Source organism: Salminus brasiliensis, chromosome 18 (genome assembly GCF_030463535.1).
Source record: "Salminus brasiliensis chromosome 18, fSalBra1.hap2, whole genome shotgun sequence".
Classification (NCBI taxonomy): Eukaryota; Metazoa; Chordata; class Actinopteri; order Characiformes; family Bryconidae; genus Salminus; species Salminus brasiliensis.
In genome coordinates this window covers 19,936,040-19,962,655 of record NC_132895.1, presented here as the reverse complement: position 1 = coordinate 19,962,655, position 26,616 = coordinate 19,936,040, and the positions used below count along the sequence as shown (strand labels likewise).

The window sequence follows — 26,616 nt, the reverse complement described above, 5'->3', positions numbered from 1 at the left end:
AACAAGAAGAGTGAGTAGGAAAGAGTGAGAGTGAGAGTGTAAAGTTAAATGTGAGGACAAGTGAAGGGAAACCGAGGCCAAGACTGTGATCATGTGACTGGGTGGAAAAAGGGAGAGAGTGCAATTCCAAAGGTATTCAAGGAGGAGCTGCTCTGACGAGACTGACGCGCAGTAAGGGAGGCAGCTTTGATTTCACATCGGCCTTAAGGAGGTGCCAACTCGCGTCGCTGGAAACTCCTGTTCGCAATTAGCGGCAGACAAACGTCTCGCCAAAGACAAACAAGAGCATCTCTGCTGACCGTGCCATGTGACCTGGACCACCTTTGGGGCACCTGCAAAGAAACCTGAGCTGCTGAAAGTTTGTTGGAAAGGTGAAAAGAAACCGATGCAGCCCATGACTGCCCCCGGAGAGCAGGGCCAACTTGCGTTGAGAGGCCAGAGAGCATATTGAGGAGAGGAGGTGCTTCCATGGCACCGCGGCAAGGCCACGCTCTGCTGGAACTGGACAACCAGGGTGGCACCTGGAACTGGAGCCGAACTGCAGCGTCAGCGTACTGTAGCTGTTCTGCTATTATTTTAAAAGAATAATATTTTATAAGAACAATAAATAGTACATTTACATTTTTAGCTGTGTAATTTATTTTTGTGTGCATGGGACACGCTGCAGTAGAACAATGCCTCCTCTTGAAGGATGACGACTGTTGTCACTGCTGGAATGTCGATATCTGATTAGTGTGCATATTTGAGCCTGAGGGGCACTGCTGCCTCTCCCTAGCTCAGACAGTCCCTCCTGAGCTCCGAGGCTGAAAGCGCGCCAGGGCTTATATCCGCTCACCTGTGCACAGGAGAGAGGGAAGGAGAAAGAGGAGGAGGACGAGAGGGGGGAGAGAGAGAGAAAGACAGGGCGTGCAGTCCAGGTTACGGCTTGCAAGAATTACAAAACAGAAGACGAAGTCAGAAGGTGGACCTGGTGGGCGAGACTGCCCTGCTTGCTGTGGTGCTTGGGTATCTTCTGTTATACGGATCCAACCAAAGAATCAGTGATTTCAAAGGATACAGGCACCGTTTAGAAGGAGGAGGGAGGAAGACCAAGGAAGATGCCCGAGAACAAGCAGGCGGTCCAGCGGACAGGAAGCTACCTCTCGCACTCTGCTTACAGGAAAATCAAAAGGGTGCTAAGCTTCAGGAGGCGTGAGTATTTCCCAGCTTTTGGTGCAGTGCTCTCCCAGGCTTTTCCTTTCACTGCGCTGTGCTTTTGAAAACCTCTGATCTGAAATGTGGATTTGCTATGATACTACCACCCTGTTACCCACAGTGAAACTACCACTGCTGTTGAAGTTTGTAACCGCTTATGGAAACGATTATTTGTGTCATTTTATATACACAATACCTTTAGAGCTGCAGCTCTATTATCAAGCTGGATCTAAAAATACACACATCAGCCTTAACATTAAAACCATCTGCCTATTATTTGGTGGGTCCCCCTCTTGCTGCTAAAGCAGCTCTGACCCATGGAGGTATGGATTCCACAATTCTACATTTGTCTGCAATTCGTCTGGGGGATTGGACTAGACAGGTTAGCCGTCACTCCCTCCTTGCATAAATAAGTCTCTGATACCCATGACCTGGTCACTAATTCTTAGGTAGTCTGTCCTTGGAGCACTTTTGAGGTGTACTAACCACTGCATGCCAGGAACACACCACAAGACCAGTCATTTTGGAAATGCTCTCACTCAGTCGTCTAGCTATCACAACTTGACCAAAGGCACTCAGATAAGGCCTTTTAGAACAAGATCAGGAAAGGACAACATGACCCTGTCCATAACCGCCCTGCCTTTTTGTCCCAGGTGTGTTTGGTCAGCGGCTGGAGGAGACTGTGCTGTATGAGCGCCGCTATGGAGATCACATGGCTCCTCTGGTGGTGGAGCAGTGTGCGGACTTCATCAGGGCGCGCGGGTTGCTGGAGGTGGGGCTCTTCAGGCAGCCCGGCCAGGCCACACTGGTCAAAGAGCTTCAGGAAGCCTTTGATGCTGGCGAGAAACCCTCCTTTGACAGGTAAGTGCTATCAGCATACAAAGAACATCCATTATAGGACTTTCTTGGACACCAGCTACAAGTCATTCCGGTCATATCAGATCAGGGTATCAGATATCATTCATAGCATTTCATACCAAGAGATCAAAGCCGTTTGGGGAAGGTGACCGCGTAAGACAAATCGCTCTGAAATTGGCAAAGAAGGAGAAAGTTCTTGGCTGAAGTTTGTCTCTTCACTATCCCAGCAGCACGGATGTCCACACGGTGGCATCTCTGCTGAAGTTGTATCTCAGGGAGCTGCCCGAACCACTTGTGCCCTTCTCCTGCTATCAAGCGTTTCTTATGTGTGGGAAGAAGATCCCCTCAGACAGGGAGCAGGTAACTACCGCATCCACTACAGCACGTTACATTGCAGGGGATTGCATTATGTTGCATCATCACCACAAGTTCTTACCCTAAGTGGTTGCAACATATGCCTCTTAATAGGAGTATTAAAAATGGATGATCACACAGTTCCCATAGTCTCACAACATGCATAAAATACAGCTTTTCTGAAATCAATGACATTAATTTTAACACTAAGAATGGGCACAGCTGCTATAGGCACCTAGTAGATCAGGGATGTCAAACTGCAGTGCTTTAGAGCCAGAGTCCAGCACCAGTTGTTGCTCTGCGTCAAGCAAAACTCATGTTTTTGATGTTATTCTGAAGGTATTGTGTGAGCATTCAGGATTTTCAGACATTTGGAAATACATTGAAAGAACACCGGTGGAAATGGCTTCGTCCTGTAAAATGCTTTTGTGGTCTGGCTTCAGGGATTGCTGGAGTTGAGAAACCTTCTTCACGAACTTCCTGTAGCCAACTTTAACCTGCTGAAATACATCTGCCAGTAAGTGTGGGACCTAAGGGTGTTAAATAAAAGGTCACTCAGATCAACGCAACAATCAGTCCAATTGATCTTTTTCTTGCAGATTTTTAAATGAGGTCCAGTCCTATTCTAGCACCAACAAGATGAGTATCCAAAACCTAGCAACTGTTTTTGGGCCAAACATCCTGCGGCCCAAGGCCGAAGACCCTGAGAGTATTATTGGAGGTGAGCGTACTTTGGAAAGATGCAGGCAAACTCGACTTGGCTGCTGTAATTCACGTCCCTTCAAAAGATGAGACACTAGGCCAAAGTGTAAATTCCCATCTGTATCTGAGAAAGTTGCAGTGACTGCAGAACAGTTTACACAGAATGCTACTACATTACACTAATTACACTAGAAAGAGCAATCACAAGCTTCTGAAATCTCCCTCCAGTCATAAAGCATTCAGCCACACACAGGAAGGAAGGAACAGTAAAGAACAATCTTGACTCTTGACTCTGCTTCCTCAGTTGAACACTCCCAGGGTGAAATCAGATTTCTCTCTCTCTCTCCCTCTAGGGGCAGCAGTTGTTCAGCATCTGATGTCCGAGCTGATCAGAGAGCACCGTATGCTGTTCTTGAAAGAAAACCACCATAGCCCTCCAGGAACCTCGGTACCAGCCTTCGCTCCTACACACAGACACTGCAGTCAGGTGGAGTGGGTGTTCTCAGAGTCATCTGGGCATCCAAGGGAGCCTCAGGTGGGACCGAGCGCCGATCAACTACCCCAGCAAACTCAATCGCCTATGCAGTGCTCACGGAAGCTGTCCCTACCCCTTATGACGGAGAGGAGAGCATCTCATCAAAGTTTTCGAACCCAGCGTCTTCTATCAGAGACGCAGCACTGGCAGCCTAGGGCTTCCCCTCAGCCCAGCTCAGCTCTGATTTATGAGAACCACAGCCCATCACTCTTGGCACAGGAGTCTCCTAGAACAGAACTTGTCCGTTGTTCGACCACACCGCCTTCTGCTTCGTCGTCTATGACTGCAGTGGCAGAAGGTGGAGATGACTCTTGTATTTGGCCTGATTTAGGACCGTCTGAATGGGGAACGGATAAAGTCCTTGGGGACAGCGGTGGAAGCAGCGATGCTCAGGATAGTACCCTGTCCGTATACGACAACATGGGCACTGAGGTGCAAGCAGATGGACTTGTGGAGGATCGGGAGGCAGCCAGTGAAATAAAGGAGCTGGAGGCATCCCCTAGTATGGCTGACAGTAGCAGCTCTTGGTCCTCCTGTGAAATCCTGCCCATGGACGGAGGAAGCAGGAGCGATGGCGCGGCTAGCCTGTGCCACAGCGCTGTACTTTTCCCTTCTTTTCGGAGGGACTCTGGAGAGGCAGACCCGCATCCCAACTCCCCCGCTTCCTCCTCTGCCCCCACAGATGCACCTCTGAGTACAGGCAGCAGTGAGGTCTTTCTTCCGAATGGGGACCCACAAGGCCCTGTTGCCTCCCAAGCGATACAGTGCCTACTAGCTGGGCTCCGACAGCAAATGGCCAGACAGAAAGCGGAGTATGAGGCCAAAATCAACAGGTAAACACTTTGGGATTGTAATTACTAATTATTTCCTTTAGATGAAGTAATTGCTGTAGCTGCCATCATTCAAAGTTCAGGTTGTGCAACAAAGTCATTTCCTATTCTGTGGGGCAGCAGAACAATGGAAGCCATATTGGCTTTGTGTACTGTATTGCAATTGGCAACATTCAAACTTCTGTTTTCTTTTGTGGCATGGGGGTCTATTACACACAATGTCTTGCAGAGGCACCTAACAAGTATCCTGTCTTGCTGGCCATAAAAAAAATTAAAAAAAATTCTGGGCCAAGATGATGCATCAGTCATCATCTGATATTTCCATTAAGCTTTCCTGCTCATATCATCATATCTGAATTGCCACTTTCTGCTGCTGGTATGATTTTAAAATCACCCAGGTCTTGACATCTTAAGATCTTTTAAAGAAGTTGTATGAAAAGGAGTGTATGAAAATCATGTAAGAACAGCAAGACTTCATGTGCAATAAGCTTAAGTTTGTGTGTGAATGATTTCATGATGGAAACTGTCAAGCTGCAGTTTTCCAGCTCTTGAAAAGTAGTATAGGTTGAGTGAAAATTTGTTCTTGGTAAATAACCCGTGTCTTCAGGTTGGAGCAGCGGAATGAGGCCCTCCAGGGGCAGGTGGTGGGACTGCGTGCTTCTCTGGAGCAGCAACGGCGCTGGGTGAGCGCAGCAGAGATAAAGATGAGGAACGTGGAGCGAGCCAGAGTGGACGCAGACCGGCGCAACACCACACTGCAGAGAGAGATGGAGCAGTTCTTCCACACCTTTGGAGAACTCGGCTCAGAGGCCCGCAAAACAGAGCGCATCATTCAAAGCTTCTGAACACTTCCAGAACACTGCCGTCACTCTGGGTTCTCCAACACAAGACCAGTTAACCGCTTGGACTCATTTTCCACATTTTGGAATAAGGGTAAATACACCAAAGGTATCAGATAGGACCATTTTAACTCTCCCTACCATAACAAATGGGTTCAATGCATTAACGATGGTAGACTTTGGCTGGTAGAGAAGTTGACACCATGCAAAATTGTGCCTATGGCTTGCAGTGATGATAAAAGCCTGAGAAGTGTTTTTAAATACAAGCAGTGCAGGTTCTAAGGAGAAACCGGGTGGACCAGCATGTTCTTAATGGAGCAGCTGACTGAATAACAAAAGCCATCTTTTAAACAGAGACAATTGAATGACCCCCAAGAAGGGTTAGACATCGTTCTATGGATGCAGGACAGGACAGGTTGAGTAATGCCTTACGAAGCTTTAAGAATCTATTGGGATTGATGTATGATTTCATGTACTGACTATACCTAAAGCTGGTGCTTTTATGAAAAGGTCACTGATATATTTAAGAATAACCTCAAATTTTAACATCCCTCCTTCAACTCCTTATGTATGTATATATACACAGTGATATGCATTTATACAGAAATAAAATCTATAAGAAATAGAAAACCAGTACATAATGTTAAGGTTTTTTTTCCCTTTTTATTTGGCCAGCTGTTACAGATGTTTGTTTCTTTTTCACTTATACAGAAAACTGGATCTGACTCTCCATTGTAGCAGGTAGTAGTAGGATCCTGTTTGAGATTTTGCATATGTTTCAGACAGGGTTGCATGGCGAGAGCTCCCCTTAGAGAGTTACTACTCTCGGGAGCCTGCCAAGAGCGCATCCGTACATGACACGACAACACAAACCACACAAAAGCGATACGGACGTACTCATACATAGCAGTTAAGATTGACTCTTCTGGTTTTGTCCACGGCTTAAACTATTTGTAGATATGTGTACAAAAAAAAAAAGAAAAAAGAAAAGAATTGCTGCTGGAGCATGATGGTAAATGCAGACCCAAAAAAACAAACAAATAAACAAGCAAGCAAAAAACAAGTACAAAGCCTCAGGTTCCATCTCTAGCAATGTGACCGTCCTACAGAAACACTGAATAGAAAGCCCTTGAGAAAGTTTGCCAGCCGGCTTGTTCTGCACCGTCAGAGGGATTTCATACTATTTGAGGCCACATTTGTTCGTTTCAGATTCCACACTAATATGCAAGCTAACCGGTGCAAAAGAAATGCTTTACACAAACAATGCACTATTGCATTATTACAGTATTACCATGCTACTATTATGAGAAGCAGCACCCAGTGAGGTCTCAACACACCCACATGTCTTGGATGAATGGTAGCAGGCCAAAACAAATTACTACAAATAAAAGGTGCACATTTTTACAACAATTCTAGAGAACATGTATGAATGAGGAGCTACTCTGCAAGAGCAAATTGCGTAGCCAGTTTGTCTATTTGCATCATAAGGGTTCTGAAAATGCTTTTGCAAAAACAGTGAGCAGCTTAAAGAGCCATGTTTTTTTTTTTTTTAAATCTACATACATGCTCCTTGTAGCATTTGGTTAAAACAAAAGACTATTCCAACCCTGGCTAGTGCCAATTAAAGTGTACCACATACTGTGCTACAGGGATGAAGAACTCCACTTCCCACATGTTGCTGCTCCCACCTGCAACATATGACTGCCTCTGCCTGCCATAACATGCATTTTGATTAAAAAAGAAAAAGGAAAAAAAAAAAAAGCGTTGAGCAGGCAGGAGACCAGTAGATAGTGAGGGTGGATACACACTTTAAGGCATGATGAACGGTCATGATGCTGAGGCCACACTCCTATGTCAGTCTGTGAAGAGCCAATCTAGCCATCTGAGAGAGCCCATATTCAGTCTATCACAAGAAGGCCTAGGACACATACATACATACGTACACCACCTGAAGTCTATGTACTGACGAGTCCATCGTGGAGCCTCCAGTCAGTCATTTAAATCTGGAAGGTGACGTTGAGCTTTGTGGACGGCCATAGATTAGGCGATCCCAATGCATTCTAGGGTGCAACACCTCTATCAAACGAGCTCATCATGGAGCTCTGTGGCATCCGTCTTCACCACACAACAGAACAGCTGTGGGTAGGTTTTATTTTTCCCAGGTCCCTGTCAAATTCTGAGTCATACCTTTAAGAGCTTCATCTTCAGCGTGGGAAGCAAAACTGAAAACCGGATGACTGGAAACACAAGATGTAGTCTTGATTACAGAGTACCGCACACTGCTGCGCTACGAGGTGAAAGGACTTGAATCCACTGCTACTCTTGCTGTAGCTTGCAACTGCAAAGGCAATGAATGAACACACACAGAGAGAACCTCTCCCTTGTTGTACAAGAGTTGACAAGAGGTTTAAAAAAAAAAATAAAAATCACTGTTTAGTTTCAGTGAAAACTGCTTCAAAGCTGTTCACAAAAAGAAACGATTCGTACAACATTCACACAGGTTTCTCACATCTGAGAAAATGGAAAAAAAAGCAATGGTCAGCTTTCAGATCATGCAGCAAGATGTACAATCTTCAGAAATTGATCATTAATGTTGTTTTTTGGAATGATACGGAACCAAAGGTTTGTTCATTGCTTCCACAGTTTTAGCTTTTGTCGTCGATGTACACGTCACAGGTTTTTTTTTTTTTTTTTCCTCTCCTCATGTAAGAAACCCAATTTCCAAGAACTGTTTCAATATAAAGTATGTTTACACTATACAGTACTCGTGCTAAATCATATTTCGAGAAGCTGTGAAATCAGAATCCCACAACGCAAAAGAAAAGTGGAACATTTACACAATCTATATATACTTATATACATGGCTACACCCGCTATGAGTGAGAAGCATCATCAAGTTCTCTGCTTGAAAACAAGGTGTACTGTGTCTATATACAGAGGCAGGCACTACCATTTGATATAGGTGTCATTCAGGCATATGCAGAGGATCTGTAGTTGTAGTTTTCCTTAAGTGATTAAGGTAAGCAACATGCATCAGTACTTTAAAAAAACAAACAAAAAAAACAGAGAATCGAAAGAAGGGGGACCTCGCTATTAATTAGCCTGTTCCACAAGTGTCTTGACTGTGCTTCTTTTGGGTGATGAAATAAAAGGCAATATCAGCTAAGAGAGAGAGAGAGAGTGTGTGAAAGAAAAAAAAAAAAAAAAAAAAAGACTAAAGACTATTCATTACCCCACCTCTTAATGAAATCAATGACCTAAAATTTTACCCTACATCAGATAAACCTGCAATGTTCTACACTCAAATTGAGCTACAAAGGGTTCTTTGGTGCGAAGAAGAACCATTTTTGTAAAAGAGCTGTAATATAAAGTACTTTTACACAGACTTCTTTAAGCCTTCTGAAGTGCTGGGCGACAGGACCTCAAATCACTATCACGATTGGACATTTTACCTCGATTACGGTTAATGAACAATTACATAGGCTGCTCAGTTGGCTCTGTGTTGGGAGTTCTCCATGTTGCTTGTTGACTAGTAGTATGTTATAAGGCAACACACAGTGGAGACTTAAAAGTTAAAAGGGACTTACAGAATTTAAAAAAATGCATCATCATAAAAGAAACAAACATGGGCAAGGGCAATAGAGGCTCTGAAGGTCACTTTCAAGGGTTCTTCACACATCTCTCTTTTACAAAAACTGTTTATGGTATCAGAAAATGGTTCTCTTATGGCACAATTCAAAGAGCCCTGTGTAGCCCCCTTAATTTTTACAAGTGTACTCACTGACAGAGGAAGCGATTAAGAAACAAGGGTTAGTGAGGGGCAACTGTAAGAAGTAGGCTACATTTACCACATCACCATGTACCAAGTCTGAGTTGGAGGGCTGTTTTTTACGTGAGATGTAAATATAGTGAACCAGTACTTGCTGTGCGCTATAACCTCTACAAATACTTGTACAAACTCTTTATATGGCCGTTTAAAGTCATTGGTGCACTCTCCTCCTCAACCTTGGTGGAGCGTGTCATCTAACCTACACGCTCAACTGAAGCGGTTTATTAGTCAAATAGTTAAAGCGGTGAGGTGGGGACCCACATCGCAAAGAAACTGGATTAAAGGAGGAGGGAAAATAATAAAATCAGCCTTCTTCATCTTGAAGGTGACTAAAAATAAAAGAACTCAACAAGAGCCCCACAGCTTCAGTCTTCTGGTCTTTGTGAAGCATGCTGCCATCTGGAAAAAAAAAAATGTGGGCGAGAGGAGAAGAGTAAGAGAGAGAGCGAGGGAGAAAGCGCAAAAAAAAAGAATAAAAAATAAAAAAGGAGAACACTATGGGGTGGAGAGGCTCACTCTCACTCCTCTAGCCCCCCAGCAATGGTGTCGATGCAGGAACTGTCCGTGTCAGAAGCCAGAGTCTGCTCAGTGGACATGGATGAGATGTCATTAATGGAGGAGGACTGAGAGGCTGTAGCGCTGCTGTTAACCACTCCATCTACTGCAAAGAACACGAACACACACACACACACACACACACACACACACACACACACACACACACACACACACACACACACACACACAGTCAAATACTGAAATCTAAAACATAACACAGGCATAAAGCAGGGGAGGATTTGGCTTTAGGGCCATCAATGACTCACCTAAGCATTCCTCCTTTAGAACACCATTCTTGTTCCTCTCCTCCCAGTCCATAACCTCTTTATAGATTAGCTCTAAACACAGGCAGAGACGAAGAGTTGCCTTATTAAAGGAACTCAGATCATCAGTGATCTAGCATGCTAAAGCAATGGCTTGCCCAAAAAAACGTTACTTTCCTATCCCAAATGCATCAGGTTTAGCCAGGACATGCTTGAGTCTGAAGTTTGCTTCTTTAGTTTAGGAACTCCAAGACTAATAAGATACTAACGTCAAAAGTGACGGAAGCTTGTATACTGCGCCAATTTGTTCAATCAGTGGACTTGATTATATGGTGGTTTTCATTATTATGGGTGTATTCAGTTGTTTCAGGCATTGTTTACAATGTAACTGGAACAAAAGCCATTTAACACTACTTTATATATTTTATATTTCACTGTATTAGTATTATTATTAATAATAATATTAATAATAATAATAATAATAATAATAATAATAATAGTAAACTGAACAAAAATAATCCTGCAGGCTGTCATTCATACTTCTTACAGAGAAAGAAAATCAGAATGGGCCAGTATTGAGGTTTGAAAGATGTGGTTGTCTATCTTCATGTGAGAAGGCATATGCCAGCCTTCACTATACCAGCACTGCATTGTGTGATGGGGGAGTCCACACTACAACACCAGAATTTAGAATGACTACATTCAGAAGATAACTGAGGAAAAATCCCACCCAAAAAGGTTACGGTACGTGTAATGAATTAAGGAAAGCACATTGCACCAGGTTCATTTATGGCATTAGCCTTGTAGCTTCAGCGCAAATCTACAGAAACAAACTTCAGCTTCTAAACATGTATCAGATGATTATGTTCCTACATCAGAATTTTAGACAATCTCTACCTTTCCACTGCTCTATGCTGTGTTCTCTCTCCTCCAGCTGCTTGTCTGAGATCTGAGGTGGAGGCTGCAAATATAAAAAGAGCCATTACCAATCACGGCCTTAGCCGGAGACGTCCGTCTGGCGTAATAAAAAATGTCCTCGGTTTAACAGCGTCAAAGAGAAAGGGCAATCCGATGTGAGAGAAGGGGGGGTGGGGGCAGGTACTGACCGCATCGGCCTCGGCTGGGTCGTACCACACGTGGATGTAGGGGTGGTTAAGGGCCTCCTGTACAGAGATGCGACACTCTGGATCAATCACCAGCATCTTTGAAAGCAGGTCCCGAGCTTGACTAGCTGCAGGAGAAAAGAAGAAAACACAAGAGACCACAAATTTTAGAAACATGATGATATTCATAAGACGAATGCTGGGAGAAGGATGAGTTACGTAACAGTCAGAAGAAGACAAACTGAAGAAAGAAAAAAGAAAATAAAAAGAAAATAAAACATGGAAGATAAAGAAGGAGGGAAAGAGCGACAGACAGAGCAATGGAATTTGACTGAGAACCAAGGGAGGACAGAGAGACGAGAGCGTGAGAGGATTATAAAGGGGCAGAACGCCAGTCTCACTCTTGAGCTTGTCGTGTTCAGTCTCTGAAGGGAAAGCCCAGTCAGGGAAGAGCTCACTGAAACTGACTCCAGGGAACTGGGGCTTGTTCATCACGTAGTTCCTCACCGTCTCCATCAGACGGTTCATGAACTCCAGTGAAGGAGTGCCCAGCACCTCGATTACCTTATTCCACTGGTCAATATCTGACAGAAGTTGAGTTAAGGGGCTTTAAAAACAAACAAAAAAAAAACTCAAAAACAAACATACAAAAAAAAAAAAAAAAAAAAAAAACCCACAACCCTGGCAATTTAGTCCAACATTGTCCAGGAAACTAGTTTCCTAGGATTCCTAGTTTAGATCATTGCAAATAACCACTTCATACGTAGATTATTTGTACGAGCTTCATAGTGGTTATTTGCAATGATCTAATTTAGGAATATGTGTGCGCACACACACACACACACACACACACACACACACACACACACACACACACACACACACACACACACACACACACACACACACACACACACACACACACAGATTCCTAGTTTGGATCATTGCAAATAACCACTATGAAGCTGAAAACAAACAAACACTAAAATAACAGATTCAAAATTCACATCCATAATATGTCCTATTTCAGAACCAGGTATCACATTTCGAGCCAAATATTTTAACAAAATAAAATCCTAAAAACAATTACAGGATTACAGTATACTCAGGAATATACTCATGTTATTGTAATATAACTATTGACTTAAATATCTGAACATTTCACATTAAATACCAGCACACTCTGGAGTAAACTGTCTGTAAAGAAGTACTGACACACAGGGTGTCCAAACCTTTACTTAAGGCCTTTTTTCTTTTGATGCCATTTTGAAACAGTAATTTTTTTTTTAAAAAGAGCTTAAAATAAGAAAAGACTTGTGCCTTTTAGAAATCAGGTCATGCTTTACGCTGTTAACTTTTGACAGTAACAGATAGGGGTGCTACATTTTTTAGAATGCCACTACATATTACCAGAACGTTATAATTAATATTTACTATTTATTTGGATGGACAGATGGACAGGGCTGAGGGTGAAATGCATACACTGCAAAAGAATGATTTGGCAGGTCATTTCAGTTTTGCATCCCACATATTTTGGGTGTAGGTTTAATGTTGAATTATTTCGGGTTTGGGCCTTTAGGGGAAAACAAATAAACAAAGCTTGCCAAATCCTAATTATACAGGAACAAACACGTGCATGCACATCTGGCTGCTGACTGATAAAATCTCTCTTTTATCCGCAAATGTCATTTTATTTGTTGACGTGCTTGGTTGCAAAGGTGTTTATGTCCATGCTGGATGGGGTTACAGATGTGCAATGGCCAGCAAAGGAGCGTTTCAACAGAAAAGCAAGCAGCAGATGTACACAAACTAATAATGCTATCTGGCTTTTATCAAGTGCTTAAGCTCAAGCAACTGTGGTACGACAACAAAATCTCTGTCAGGAAAACGGGATCATGCCAAGCAGCCGTTCCATGAAGGACAGGTTTGATCAGGCCAGTCATACAGGTGTGACCGAATATTAGAATCAGTTTAGCCTTTGCTGAATTTAACTGAACAGACACGGTCACTGTGAAGAAGATCTAAACTCACTATTTACTATTTAATAAAATTTAGCAGTTTCAAAGCCTTTGGAAAAAGCACACACAACCCATTGGCCTATTACATACACACATCTTGACTGGTTAAGAGAAAATAAATAAATAATAAACAAACTGCACACACAGACAGCTGGCAAATGTATATTTAAAATATATATAAAGTATATATATAAAAAAAAAGCCCTGTTTTCAGTCACTGGGACGACAAATAAAATATTCAACTGTGCTAGAAAGATGCATAGGAGTCTAGACAGTCTCAAAAGAACACTCGGAGTCTCCTGCTTCCCAGGGGAGTCGAGACTTTGCAAATGCATTCTGCTGCCATCTGTGTGCGCACAAACCCGCGGCACCGTACTTCAGCAGCTAATCAAAGGAAGTTGCCAACACGATTGAAACAAACGTCTGTGGGAAAGGAAGTGTATCCTGACACCTTTGGCCCTGTATGAGAAAGAACACAAAAAGCTACAAAAGTGTGTGTGTGTGTGTGTGAGAGAATGTGTGTGTGTGAGACCACCCGGCCAACTGCTCAAACACTGGCTACAGTCAAACAAGCAGCAACTTGGGATTCAGAGCTTGAAAGAGCTGAAGTCAGCTGAAAGGATACGATCAGTGCCTTGGAATATAACACTGCCTTTCACCATCTCCCCCATGATGCAGCCTACTGACCAGATATCCACTGTAAAGACAAACACATATGTAAGAGCAAACACACAACCTAACACTCAAAAAGTTTTTCAAAAGCAAAGTTCACAAACGCCAAATAATTGAATATTGAATGCGGACTATTAAATGTTGAGGTTTAACAATACCAGAAATTCACAAAAAATTGAAGGTAAAAAGAGCACTTGTGCATAAATTTGGCCTTGAGCCTCTTACAACAACAAACACTAATAATAATAGTGAACTACCATTATATATAGTGATGTTCTAATACAGCCCAGTGGACAATGAATCAAGGTTTTACTATACTGTAATGGATTGGGTACTGGCCATTTTAAGCCCAATCCAGTTCTGATCCTTGGTTTTTACCACTCTGATCTAGCAAAGCGCCATCTGGTCTCCTCTAGGCATTATTAACTGACACGTAATATCTTTGGTTCAAGTGCTTTAGCTCAGTTTAAGCTGCTCTACTACTACAGGCGATTGCATTTGTTTCTGACCGTTTTTGACCATACGTATGAAAATGATTTAATACATAACGTGTTTATCACAAAAAGACTGATGAAAACAAGCTATTAAGCAAACATTTTTTGTTGATCGAAACATAGCTTTAAAGAAACACATCAAATGCTGTTACCGTTCTCCTTGTACTTCATGCCCAAGATGACCTCTGGCGCTCTGTAGTATCTGGTCACTACGTACGGAGTCATCATGAAGTTGGTGCAGGCGGTTCTGGCCAGTCCAAAGTCAAGGATCTTTAAAGTGCAGTCTGATTTCACAACTATGTTGCTGGGCTTCAGGTCCTGAGGGACACAAAAAAACCAAAACAAAACAAAACAAACAAAACAAAAAAAAAAAACAGACAAGGATGTAATTACACAGACTGGTCTCCATAGTGATTCTCGTTAACTACTGCCCGTCATCCTTTGAGCAATTCATACTCGCAATGCAACACACACACACACACACACAATGTCCAAAACAAACGCAAAGGGACTCGATTGTCTGTAAGATCAGCTACTGACACTGCTTTTCGTTAAAAATAAGCTTTATTTAATGTATTTATTTATTTATTTTAGGCTGGCTCACATAGCTGAATGGTTAAAAGAAGAGTTTTTGACGTGTATGATTTATGGCATATTTCAGGCACTAAATGGTAACTTATGACTTTGGTTGTGACTTATGACTTATGGCATGTAAAACTTTTTTGTTTACAATATTTCTACATACACTAGCCACCTTATTTTCCATGAAACAATAAGGAGGCCATCTTTGTTTACTCTGCGTAAGCACTTCTGGCGCGACAGCGGATCTGTTAATATAGAGCGATCATAATCTTACAGTGAGTAGTACAACATGCTCAGTTAGAGGGTGTCACAATAACTGGAAGAAGAGAAGAATTTTGCATGAACAACAACGCAAATGTTCGCACTTTGTTACAAACACAACGCAAAAAGATCAGTGTTGTGGAGCACCTTAACTTGTCTACCGCCTTCCACAGAAGAGCACCTGTGTCTGTGCTGCTAAATTTAAAACATTTACCCAAACATCCATGTGTCTGCTCTTGCTGTTTTGTAGAGGGGAAACAAACAAGAACATCCTTATCCAAAGAACTGGCTCAGTTATGAAGCTCCGGTGAAGAGGATGCGGCAGCTGCTTGTGAGGCTCTCAGCTAGCAAATGTTAGATTACCTCAGACCCAATAGCCTCACAAACAACCAACGCATCCGCTTCACCAGAGCTTAATAGCGGAGTACCTCCTCCACAAAATGATAAGAGCAGTTGTATGGACGTTTGAGTGAATCTTTAAAATGAAGAGCCTTCAACTAGAGATCCTACTTTGCCTGTGGTGTCCCACAGCACTCCTACATCTTTTGTATTGTGTTGGAAAGCTAGTTAACTCTCTAAATAACTCTTAATAACTTTAAATAGCCTGTTGGAATGTTGGGTTAGCACAGCATTAGCACAGGACCAGTGTCCACAGCAGCAGCCTGCTTCACACTGCACTCCCTTTAAACACAGTACAAACCATTCCATACGAGGTGACTGAATTTTTACACAAAGGCATAAGAAACAAACTCTTTGTGGAAGTGGCAGATCAATATATGGCATGTTCTACTTTCCCAAATATACAAAAGTTTTTGCATTAGGATTAATAAAACTAAGGTGTAAGGGGTTAAATATCTTTATTTGTTAAACATGATTTCAGATGTGTCACATATTTAAATAGCCACCAGTCAAATAATAATAATGCTGTTTCCAAATTCATCAGCCAGCGTTTGCTAAATTCCGGTCACAGAGAGCATAGTCATGGTTATATAAATCTCTTTACCCTGTGTATGATGCCGACAGAGTGAAGATGTCGGATTCCACACAGAATCTGATATAGAAGGTAGGACATCCTCTCGTGGTCCAGGTCCATGTGAATCACTTGACAGAGGCTAGCATCCATCAACTCCATCACCAGGTACCTGGGAGGATCAAGCATCGTAAGTAGGACGAACTGTTCCCATTATTTTACACCAAGACTCAGCTTCTCTTCTATGAGGATTGCACAATTTTGTCTGAATTTCTGAATGCTGCATGTTGGCCGAATCATCGAGAGACTGCCAGTTCGATACCTAGGGATGCCACAGACAATTGTGGACAGCAGTCCCATGGATCATAATTGGCTTTCCTCTCTCAGGGTGGGTAGGACGGCCCTCCCTCTCCTCGCTCACTCAGTGTGATGTGAGTCAGTGCAGGCATCTGTTAGCTAATGTAATACAGACGTGTAATACGTGTTCAGCTGTCCAATGACGTTGCATCAGCATCACTTTGAATAAATATGAGACTGGCTGAGGGGAAACACATTAGCCCTCACCTTCATCGCACTGCTATTGGTGTGATGGGGGGTCCTAAGTACCGAGTGAAAACTGAAAATGACTAATGAAAATGACCGACATCAGTACCATCTTACTAATGGAAATGAACACCCTGGGCTTTATATGGTAAAGCAATGTAGGCTACATTCCAAGCTATATGTGAAGGACAAATACAGGGAATAACGTAGGTTAAAGAAACAGAGAATAGAAATGAATCCAGAATAGTTATAGTATAACTAAAACTGACTTTAAATTGAACTGCATCACCCTACACTGTCAGGGTTGCTGAGCTGAAATGATGACATCCGCTTTTTCCCCTTTTTATTTTATTAACGGCTTATGGTTTGGCTGAACATATTACAATCAATCAAACAGATCAATAAATATTAGGTCACAATTTACTCCAACACTGTACTTTGAAGATTTGAATAATCTGAAAATAGAAACTTAAGGCATATTTTCAGGCTGTGTTGAAAAAAATACATCCAGGAGTCACGTTTATTTGTTAAAATTACTGAATTTAAATAATGATTTAATTTACACTAATAAATATATTTTAATGATTTCACTCATTCGTTTGCAGATTTAGTAATAAACAGGGTATGAACAGGTCATTGTAGAGTCGAGTTTAGCAATTTCAACATTTTCCAAAAGAAAGAGGAGCACTAAGATACATTAAACTTGAATTGAATTGAATATGAATTAAATTAATTAATTAAACATTTGCTAACATTTAGCTAGCAGGTGACTCAAATTAAACTCTGCTGCATATAGAATATAGAATCAATACAAAAATCAACCTTATCAACCAACCTTAAACACTTTTTCGTTTAGGCTTAAACTGTGTCGACAACCGTGTACAACCATAAAGCCATAGGCACACAACATGCAACATAATCTATCTGTACCCATGGAGAGTGTGTTCCAGTCTTAGCAAGCCTATGAATATTAATAGGCCCCACCTGGGCTCTGAGAAAACAACTTCCTGAAGCAGCAAAACAACAAAACAAAAACAGCACATTAAAGGCATGGAAAGTAAAAAAAAAAAAAAAAAAAAAAAGAGAGAGAGAAGATCAGCTTACAAATCCTGGAACTCCTCCAAGGACTTCTGAGGTGTGAAGACATTCAGTAAATGAATGATCTGCGGAGAGAAGAGAGGAAGATAAGAGACACAAACGATGGATTCGGATGAGCTAATCGGCCTGAGGAGTAAATGTGGGGGTGGTAGAGACGCACATTTTTGTGATTGACGCATTTGAGCAGCACCAGTTCTCTGTAGGCTCGCTTGGCATGGGTCTGGTTCTGAAAAGGTCGGCTAAGCTTCTTTACAGCTACTGGGATGCCAAGGACAGAGTCTAAAGCAGAGCTTAAGACAACAGGAAAAAAAAAACAAGTTACTCATCATCACCACCACCACCAGAGATGCAGAATGGCTTGAATGATAGCAGATGTACAATACAGTTCAAAAATTAAAATTCACTCAACGTAAGCATTTTAACAAAAATAATAACTTAGTTAATTAAATTAACGTACATGATAATTGACAAAAAGATCATTTTAAGACTATGGAATTTAGATACCACATCAACATTGTGGCTTACAGGAGTTGCAAATATGTTGCATATTGAGAAGTTTAGATATGTGCTGTCAGGTTTTTTGAATATTTTTTTAATATGAAGCCCTTTTTTGGAGTACCTAGCCAATATACATGATCAGTAGGTCAGATAACGTGGTACTCTAATCTGTAGCTTTTATTTGGGATAAATCCCAGAATTTATTTAAAACCTAATATATTACAAGATATACACCATCCTTGTCGCATACTAGCGCATTACAATGACTTCATACGTGCATAACATGCAACCATGTTGGTTTTAGATCATCGACAAGACAGAGTCCAAACTTTTGAACACCAGCATACTTCAGCAGCAGACTGCACCATCCTCTACTCTCATGACGAATAAAATCACACTCTGCCTTTTCGACAGAGACGAGTCACCAGTTTGAACAAGCTGAGCTGGAGGAGGAGACATGCTGGCGGTGCAGTAGCACCCACTCACCAGACGATGCCCTGGGCCCCGGAACCAATGGCACGGAGCTGCTGGTACCGTCGCAGCACGGTGAAGGTGGAGTCGCCCACCTGCACACTGTAGAAGTGTCCCTCCCCCTCAGTCATGGCTCCACCCACTCAGTGCTTCTGGACAAATCAGACCTGATAGAGGACAGAGGAAGAGATGAAGAGGGAAATGGCTGAGAGCTGAAGCACAGACAGAGAGAGGCCGTGCTAGTTTGCTCACTCACTCTCTGCAGGGCTGACTGTCTCGGGGCTGTGTGTAGGAGAGGAGAGGACACTGGGAATGACTCATACAGACAGAACCAGACATACGGCATCACTGACATCAGAGAGACGCGCACGACAAATGTCAACTAGAAACCAATATCAGGAGCCAATTAAGAGGCAAGAGGACAAAGAGAATGCAATGGTCGCAGAAATACCGCAGCGTTTTTCAACCAGGGCTGGATGCCTTGAGAGTATACCCACACAGAGATGATTATTTAATGGCCGGGCAAGGATCACACTGAACAGTCTCTCTACCAGTGAAGACCAGGTCAAGCCAAGGTTATATTTACACACCAAGATTAACCTTAACACCAGGATTCTTTGGGGAACTGGCCTCTGGCCTGTCCCTATATTTGATATAGTTGATATCAATCAATTATATAGTTATAGTTGATTAGCACAGAAACCCCACTAACTGGAGGCTAGAACAGAAAGCCCCAGTTATGAGGACTAATCTCTTCAGTAAACGTTCACCTACATTCACTGCTTTGGTTAAAGCAATTAGGTCTGTACATCTGTATAATTCATTCTATATGAGATTAGAGATGGATTAGAGAGAAGATTTTGGGGCTACATTATTAACATAGTGTCATTTCTCCGGCTCCGCCTGATACCACAAAGCCTTAGCCTCTTAGACTCCATGGAATTGCTGGGGGTTCCCGACTTGCACTTCTCACTCTTACAACTTAAAAGTGCCAAAGAAGACATTTATTAAATATTTTAAAATTGCAATTTGATGGATAACCACTATGTTGGTGGTGGTGATGAAAAATGCTCAGATCGGGTTTAACAAGCCTGTTTACCACCCTGTTATTTTGCCTCAGATTGAAACACACAGATTCTTTTTTTATGGAGGCTCATGAGGGAAATAAGATGAGCTCTGCTTTTTTATTGGCCGACTTATAGCAGCGCAAAGGTTCACAGAACCCATACCACAGCTTTGTTTTTAGAACTGTAGCAAGAACGCTGGAATGATTGAGTTCCTCTTTTGATGTGTGGTTAGCTCTAGTATGAGGTAATCCAGTTTGTTTTCAAGGGAGTGGATGTTTAAGGGAACAGATGGTAAAAGCTGGTTTACTAATGTTAGTGCTTACCCTCTTACCCACCCGTTTACTACCCTGGCTTTAGCTTCCTGGAGAGCAGAGTCAAGTCAAGTGGCTTTTATTGTCATTTCAGCTCTGTACAAGTACACAGTAAAATGAAATTGTTTTTTTCCAAAACAATGGTGCCACATGGAACAAAACGAGAACAAAAAAACAATACAGTACAGCACAGACTGCAGAAAGTGCAAAGTGCAAGACAGTACAATACATATGACTCAATTCTGAGCAGAGGTAATAAGTGTAAGGTGCATAGATATTTAACATACAGAAGGGTAAAGTTACCCTTCTGTAAACAATAACCCAAGGGAAGGCAGCAGTCAGGAGGCCTGGTTCACGTAGCATTTCCCCCCCTAGCAGATTCTGATGGTGATGTGCTGTTTTTCTCTGAAAATGTACAAAAATGTCACCATATCCTGAAGTGGCTGTTGCGGTTTGTGGCGTTATAGTTTAAGGGCTCTGACCGTCTGTGGCACCTGCCTACCAGGTGATACAAGGTGATTTTTTGCAGGTATGGCAGTAGCTTGTTACTGTAAATAACAGTCTTTAAAAGGAGAATTTGCACTAATAATAAAACTAAAGAAATATGTATTTCATAAGCCTAAAATGTGGTAGTTACCCAGAGTTACCACAGTGCATTTAGGCCAAACACATAATAGCAAGAGGAAATGGTGATGTATCTTTTTGGGCACATGAACTAACCTGTACTCTGAACTCAAATGTTCCAGTCTGCAACCATTGAAAAATGGAAGCTATTTTTTTTTTTAATTCCATGATCTCTTTCTTGAGCATCTTTAGGAATACCTCTAGTTTGCATACTTTTCCATGTAACTACTAGATCATCCCAACAGTCCCAATTTAAAATTTTTGTTCAATCTTATGGCTTCTACTTCTATTAATCCATTTCTGTTCTTTTTTGAAGGACAGGGAAACGCCTTAAAATCGTTGTCTGTGATAACCATCAGCAAAATACAGACACAGCAGAGAGATGTCGGAAAAACGATGGAGTGACTCTCAGTCCCACATTTCATCACACCCAAAAAAGAAACTTCCTAATGATTAGCTCTGTGAGACATAAATATACGCACAGCACAGCGCTGTGATTTCACCAGGCCCTTCCTTCTCTTCCTGGAGTTTACGTAATAGTGAAAAACTGATTAGGCTCAGCATGATGCCCCTGTCTCCAGCCTTCCCTATAAAACTAACTGTCGCTTCTCTTCCTCTCAAACCCAGCCTTCTCGTCTCATTTCAAACTCCCTCTTCTTCTCCTCAGATACCCCCTTTCATGTCCCCTCTCAGAACTGTTCTCCTCGTACTGCAACATCACTTTAAACCAACCCTTAGCGCAACAGACAGCTACAACTTTCGGGCCGGCCCTTCTCGACTTGCTTCCTTTGAGGCTGCATTACCTTTTTTCCCCCCTCCACTCTTCCCTGACATCATCTCCCAGACTGTCACAGGGCGTTAAGTCTTCTGCGTCTCATTCCGCTTCTCTTTCCTTTCTCCGCTCTCCTCCATCACAGAGCAGGGGAGCCGAGAACATCATCCCAACAGGGGACAAGCCTTGTTTTTCATGTGCAGACACCTTTTGATTCCAGCATGTTTTTTTTTTTTTTTTTTTTTTGTAAAGCTCAGAGATAGCGTATCAATAGTTAGGCCAGTTCTTCAGAGACTAACCCCCCCACCCCCCCCTCCTGCTCCACCGCTTCAGCATCTCTTCTCCTCAGTTTTCCAAAGTGTTTCAAATACAGTCCTCTGGCGTTCTGCAACTTTATTCTGTACGACTGTGGAAGTTTCCAAATGTAGGCTAGAGCAATGCTAGCAAAGCCACCGATAAACTACGATGAAATGAAGAGGAACCGGCTGTACGATATAGCTCAGCACAAACGGAAGGCAAAGACCATTAGCATTTCCACACTCGCCAAAGCTTTAACGCTATAAGCTGGGGCTTTGCTAAGGTTAGCCTGCGCTCACTCGCTTTCTCACTCCTTAAGGCCATCTGATCCAGTATGGAGATGGATGAAGATAATCAGGTTAAAGAGAGCTCTATAATCCAATATCTTAATGGAGCTGGTTCTGCCTACAGCCAGCCTGCGATGGCATCACTTTTACAGTAGGAAATTAAGCAGCAGAGCCAAGAGCACGCAGATCAATAAGAAAAACTATAACTGATGAACATTCAGCGAGAGATCATGTTGCTTCTGACTAATGTATGACCAATAGGGGTATGCCAAAATAAATTTAAAAATTAAAAAAATCAAGACGACGACTGGAGGTGGTCATGATACTGATCCCAAAAGTTGAGTAAAAATGCTCAACACCAAGCTCATCATCCGAACACTAAATGTTTACTGGGTTTTTGTTTTTTACATCTTCATTAACTCTATTTTTGTTAAATCAACCAATAAACAACCACCTAAATATCTTCACATCACAATGCAAAAACCCAGCATCAAGAACTGAACCGAACTATGGGCTGAATGGATAATCAATTAATTATCAATTATCATTATCAATTCATTCTTTAAATGCAAGCAAGCTACAGTATCACCCGGGTGCTGGTTTACGTTAACAAAGTGTTGATCCGCTTGACAAACCGCAGTGTGAAAAACTCTCCAACCTTAAATCGTACAACATTCAGAAAATGTTTTAATTAATTACTGAATAATTTTAAAGCATCATTATAAAATCCCACTATGCTAGCAAAACTTTTTTTTTTATCTCCGTGGTCTAAAAAAAGGCCACGTCAAGTAACTAGCTTTAGCTAGGTTAGCATTAGCAAACGGTCGCTAAAATTGCTGACCAGTTGCAAACCAGTTGTGAATGTCTATCAGAAAGTATTCACAAACAGGACAAAACGATACTTTTGTTTCCTATTAGCAGAACCAGGGCAGATAGGGGAGCTAGCGCAGCGCGAGATGACGGTCGCAGAATTTTACACAAAGTGTATTAGATTCAAATCATGTAACGCACCTTTAAACCGTGAGCCGTTTCTAGTAACGTTTGGATTTGTATGGTATTGTGGGAACTGCAGTGGACTTAGGAGTATCGCTATGGTAACGGTAGGTCTGTTGTGTCTGCCCTTCTCCTATTCTCTCTCTCACTGCCACTTGTAGAGAAAATGACTCACATGCATTCGGCTTTCTTCCTTCATCACTTTTTATTTTTTATTATTATTTTTTTTAATCCCTCACGGTTCTGTGTGCAGCAAAACTACCCCCAAAAAAAATCAGTCCGGCCTTGTCCCATCTTTTCAACTTCAGTGACAGTATGGTTATCAGACAGCTGTAGGGTGTGTTTGTGTGTGGGGAAACACAGCGAACATACGGATGTTTACGCATTACAGGTCACATCGACCACATCGAAGGGGACTACACAACAATAGGTGAAGCACACTGTAACTTGTACGCCTGCCTGTTCAAAAGCAATGGACAGAACATTTAGGTTAGTCTTATTCATTTGGGGTTTTTGTTGCTCCCCCCCCTGTTGTACCAAACTCGTACTGAATCATGAGACCCAAACCCTGGTGTGGACCACACTGTGACTTATGTACCGTTACACCTCTCACACGTTGGTCTTCTCATCTTCATTTGGATTAAACAGCCAGCATGCAGTATTGGTTTTGACTTGGGTAAGAAATGGCGAGTCGGCTCTCTGTTCTAGTTATCCAGGCCTAAATATTAACACTGGGAGCAAAATAGGGTGTTAAAGGAGTAGCGATTCAGATCACAGTGCGTCACAAGAGACTGAGGTTAAATACTCAGGTAATAATCACATTTTCAATGCGCTCTACTTAAAGACATGTCTGCTTTACTATAGCTTAGTCACTGCTAATTGAACTCAGCGTGATAATGCCATCCTATTTACACAAACAAAAAGAATCTGTGCTATCACACACATACACACACAGACACAAAGACAGGCAGAGGCAGCCTACTCTCGACTGTGTGTACTTCTTGGCCACTCTTATCTTTCTGAAACTGCATGGCATGGGGTGAAAAACCTTGAGCAAGATGCTTTCATAAAACAACTCTCCCTCTCTTGCTTTCTCTGTCTCTCATCCTGCATCATAGCCACCAGGCACGACCGTCCATGCTGAATTACACCCATCCTCGCCTGGATCTCCAGTGCTGAATCACTGAGCGATAGGCACACTGCAGCAAACAGGTCTCCCCCTCGCCTCGACTTTGTCTCCACCAATGCCATATTTTCCCGTCCGTCTGGGAGCGGGAGGACACGGCCATTTTTATTTATTTATTTTTCTTTTTTTACCGCAGCCTTGTCTTTTACAGCTGAGCTACAGCCTGATAAGCGAAGCCATTCAAATTAAGTCCGGGGTTGCTGGCTGCTGAGGCTGTGAATGTGTGGAATGGAAGAGGTTAGAAATTGAGAACATGAGGAGATAGCTTTAATGTATGAGTTTGAACATCCAAACGTGAGGAAAAACAAACCCACCCGCTCGCGTGCTTTCTCTCTCATTCACACACACACACACACAGACAGACACACACATACATACACAAAGGATATTACGCCATGCACCCAACAAGAGGCAGAAGCAGTGGTCAGTGTGAAGAGCTCCAGGGTATGCAGATAGTCTGGCGACCTAGAAAGGGCCCCACAGACTTTCAGCCAGGAACAGCCGCCACTGGACCTCATCTCTGCCCCTCAGTCCCACCTTATCCCTCAGATCCACGATCAAGTCTGACTCAACACTTCAAATTATGATCAATAATGAAACACGACTCCTGCCACAACCAAACCCGCCCACGGACAGTGGCAGCACACTCCACGGCGCCACATTTCGGCCTGCGACGACACATATGAGCCTTCACGTCATTAAGGAGATTAAATATACTGACATCGCTGGTATCAAAAAGCCATCACCCTGGCGAAGAAGACGTCTGGGAAAGGTAGACGAGAGCTGAACCGGACCATGGCAAGCAGGTTACAGAATGACGAGAGCCCAATAAGAGCACTGATCTCAGGACAGGTTATCCTTTTTAAAGAGCTGTGAGGCCCGAGTTGGTCTTCGTAAAGCTTTCTGTGCTGATGTAGGATCGGTTTCTGTCAGTGGAGGAGACCAGTCTGCTCCTAGATCAGCTCTCCTTCTCAGGGAAGATTGGTAAATCCAGGCCCTGATCTTGCCCTGATCAGTCTTCATTAATATGGGTCCAGCAGCTACCTGGCAGACCAAGACTAATGTCACCAGTTTATTTTTAGACTTGTCCACCCCTAACCCATAGAACATCCTAGCACCCAATATCAACACACAGCATGTAGTTAGCTAGCACTGCACAGCAGCCAGTAGAGCTCGCTTTCTCAGCCAAATTCAGCTCCTCCACTCGGTCCAGGCGGTCTGTCCAGGTGTGATAAAGAGACAGGGGCTTCAATTCTTCAGAACCAATGAATCAAAATCTAAACCCAGGCCTTATATTCCACGTAAACTGCAGAAATCCCACAGAAACCACTAGCTAGCTCTTCTCCACCAGCAGCTCCTTCAAACTAGCTAGAGTCAACTGGATCTTCTCGCTCAACGTTAGCTAACTACCTGACGGCGCGCTTCAGCAGGCTGGCCTGAGGGGAAACATGGAAGCACGGCTCTCCTCAGACACACTTCAACAAAGACAGAGGCCAGTTAACGTTACCGTCACTTTCTGTAGTCGCCCTCCCTAAGAGAAGCTAAACGTGGTCTTGAACCGTGCTGGTGGCGGACGTGGCCTTCAGCCACGGCGGCAGCTCCAGACCAGCACTCTGCAGATGTGTGGCCGCAGCTAACGCGGCACAACACAGCCCAGCACGCCGCCGAAAGTCCACGCAAACTCCCGACGAACTACAACAATACACGGCCAGGGCGGCGGACAACCCGCATAACCAAGTTACTTAAAGGCGAAAGAAGCGACGTGGAAAGGCAGGGGAGCGCCCTGTTACTGTAATGCTAGCCGGGGAAACGTTCATTAGCTCACCTCCTCCTCGTCTGCTCGCGTTCCCCGCTTCACTCCCATACACACAGCGAGCCTCGACCGCGGAAGAGTGTCTCCGGCTGGGCGGTTCACACCCACCAGCGGGCCCCGGGGGCTGGTGAGCGGCTCTGCGCCTTCTCAAAAGACCTCTAAACGGCTTCGGGGTGATATCCGCGGCACTGCCGGTGTGTCAGTGGCATGACTGCAGGGCGGCGGTTGGTGGGACAGAGTGTGAGAGAGAATGCGTGCGTGCGCGCGCGCGTGTGCGTGCGTGTGTGTGTGTGCTCGACGGCTCTGCGCGAGCGAGGGTGACGTAATGGCGTAGCCGTCAGGTCGGCCGTAACTTCAGTTTGCCAGGAGGAAAGTTGGAGAAAGTGAGAGACGCAGGCGGGTTCCCAGATTCAGACTAGGCCATGAGGAGCGTTTAGGAAATGCGGCTGAAATGCTGAGTCCTAAACCTCCCAGCAGGCCGAGTTCAATGGCAGGGTTTAACTCGCATACAGCCCTGAGGAGAAAGCCTCTAATTAACGAGCACCAATCGACTCCATCACGGAGCTACTGAACAACACACGTGTTCAGTCTGTA

At 43.2% G+C, this 26,616-nt stretch overlaps 2 protein-coding genes across 3 annotated transcripts; one reads left to right on the top strand and one right to left on the bottom strand.

The window, feature by feature from the left end:
• Positions 1 to 5,980, top strand: LOC140539834 (rho GTPase-activating protein 24). Its single transcript, XM_072662630.1, has 7 exons — positions 1 to 1,191; positions 1,848 to 2,055; positions 2,280 to 2,412; positions 2,850 to 2,923; positions 3,006 to 3,127; positions 3,462 to 4,476; positions 5,081 to 5,980. The coding sequence occupies exons 1-7, from the start codon at positions 1,098 to 1,100 to the stop codon at positions 5,316 to 5,318; spliced, it is 1,884 nt and encodes a 627-aa protein (XP_072518731.1). The 5' UTR covers positions 1 to 1,097; the 3' UTR covers positions 5,319 to 5,980.
• mapk9 (mitogen-activated protein kinase 9) lies at positions 5,978 to 26,292 on the bottom strand. Of its 2 annotated transcripts, none has more exons than XM_072662628.1 (12): positions 26,035 to 26,292; positions 18,688 to 18,839; positions 17,864 to 17,993; positions 17,710 to 17,768; positions 16,096 to 16,234; positions 14,402 to 14,567; positions 13,709 to 13,780; positions 11,467 to 11,649; positions 11,069 to 11,193; positions 10,860 to 10,923; positions 9,966 to 10,037; positions 5,978 to 9,802 (listed from the first exon to the last, which is right to left on the bottom strand). In XM_072662628.1, exons 2-12 carry the CDS (start codon positions 18,801 to 18,803, stop codon positions 9,660 to 9,662), a joined length of 1,269 nt encoding a protein of 422 aa, XP_072518729.1. In that variant the 5' UTR covers positions 18,804 to 18,839; positions 26,035 to 26,292; the 3' UTR covers positions 5,978 to 9,659. The 2 variants fall into 2 exon arrangements, with proteins under 2 accessions (XP_072518729.1, XP_072518730.1); XM_072662629.1 differs by having other exon boundaries at positions 5,978 to 9,799.
• Positions 26,293 to 26,616: the final 324 nt, after the last annotated feature.

Excerpts from the sequence above, each read along its gene's own strand:
- LOC140539834 (XM_072662630.1), top strand. The coding sequence starts at position 1,098 with ATGCCCGAGAACAAGCAGGCGGTCCAGCGGACAGGAAGCTACCTCTCG. Across the intron at positions 2,056-2,279 it reads GAGAAACCCTCCTTTGACAG|CAGCACGGATGTCCACACGG; the intron begins GTAAGTGCTATC and ends TCACTATCCCAG. Across the intron at positions 3,128-3,461 it reads CCCTGAGAGTATTATTGGAG|GGGCAGCAGTTGTTCAGCAT; the intron begins GTGAGCGTACTT and ends CTCTCCCTCTAG.
- mapk9 (XM_072662628.1), bottom strand. The coding sequence starts at position 18,803 with ATGACTGAGGGGGAGGGACACTTCTACAGTGTGCAGGTGGGCGACTCC. Across the intron at positions 11,650-13,708 it reads TATATTCCAAGGCACTGATC|ATATTGACCAGTGGAATAAG; the intron begins GTATCCTTTCAG and ends AACTTCTGTCAG. Across the intron at positions 10,924-11,068 it reads ACCCAGCCGAGGCCGATGCG|CCTCCACCTCAGATCTCAGA; the intron begins GTCAGTACCTGC and ends TTATATTTGCAG.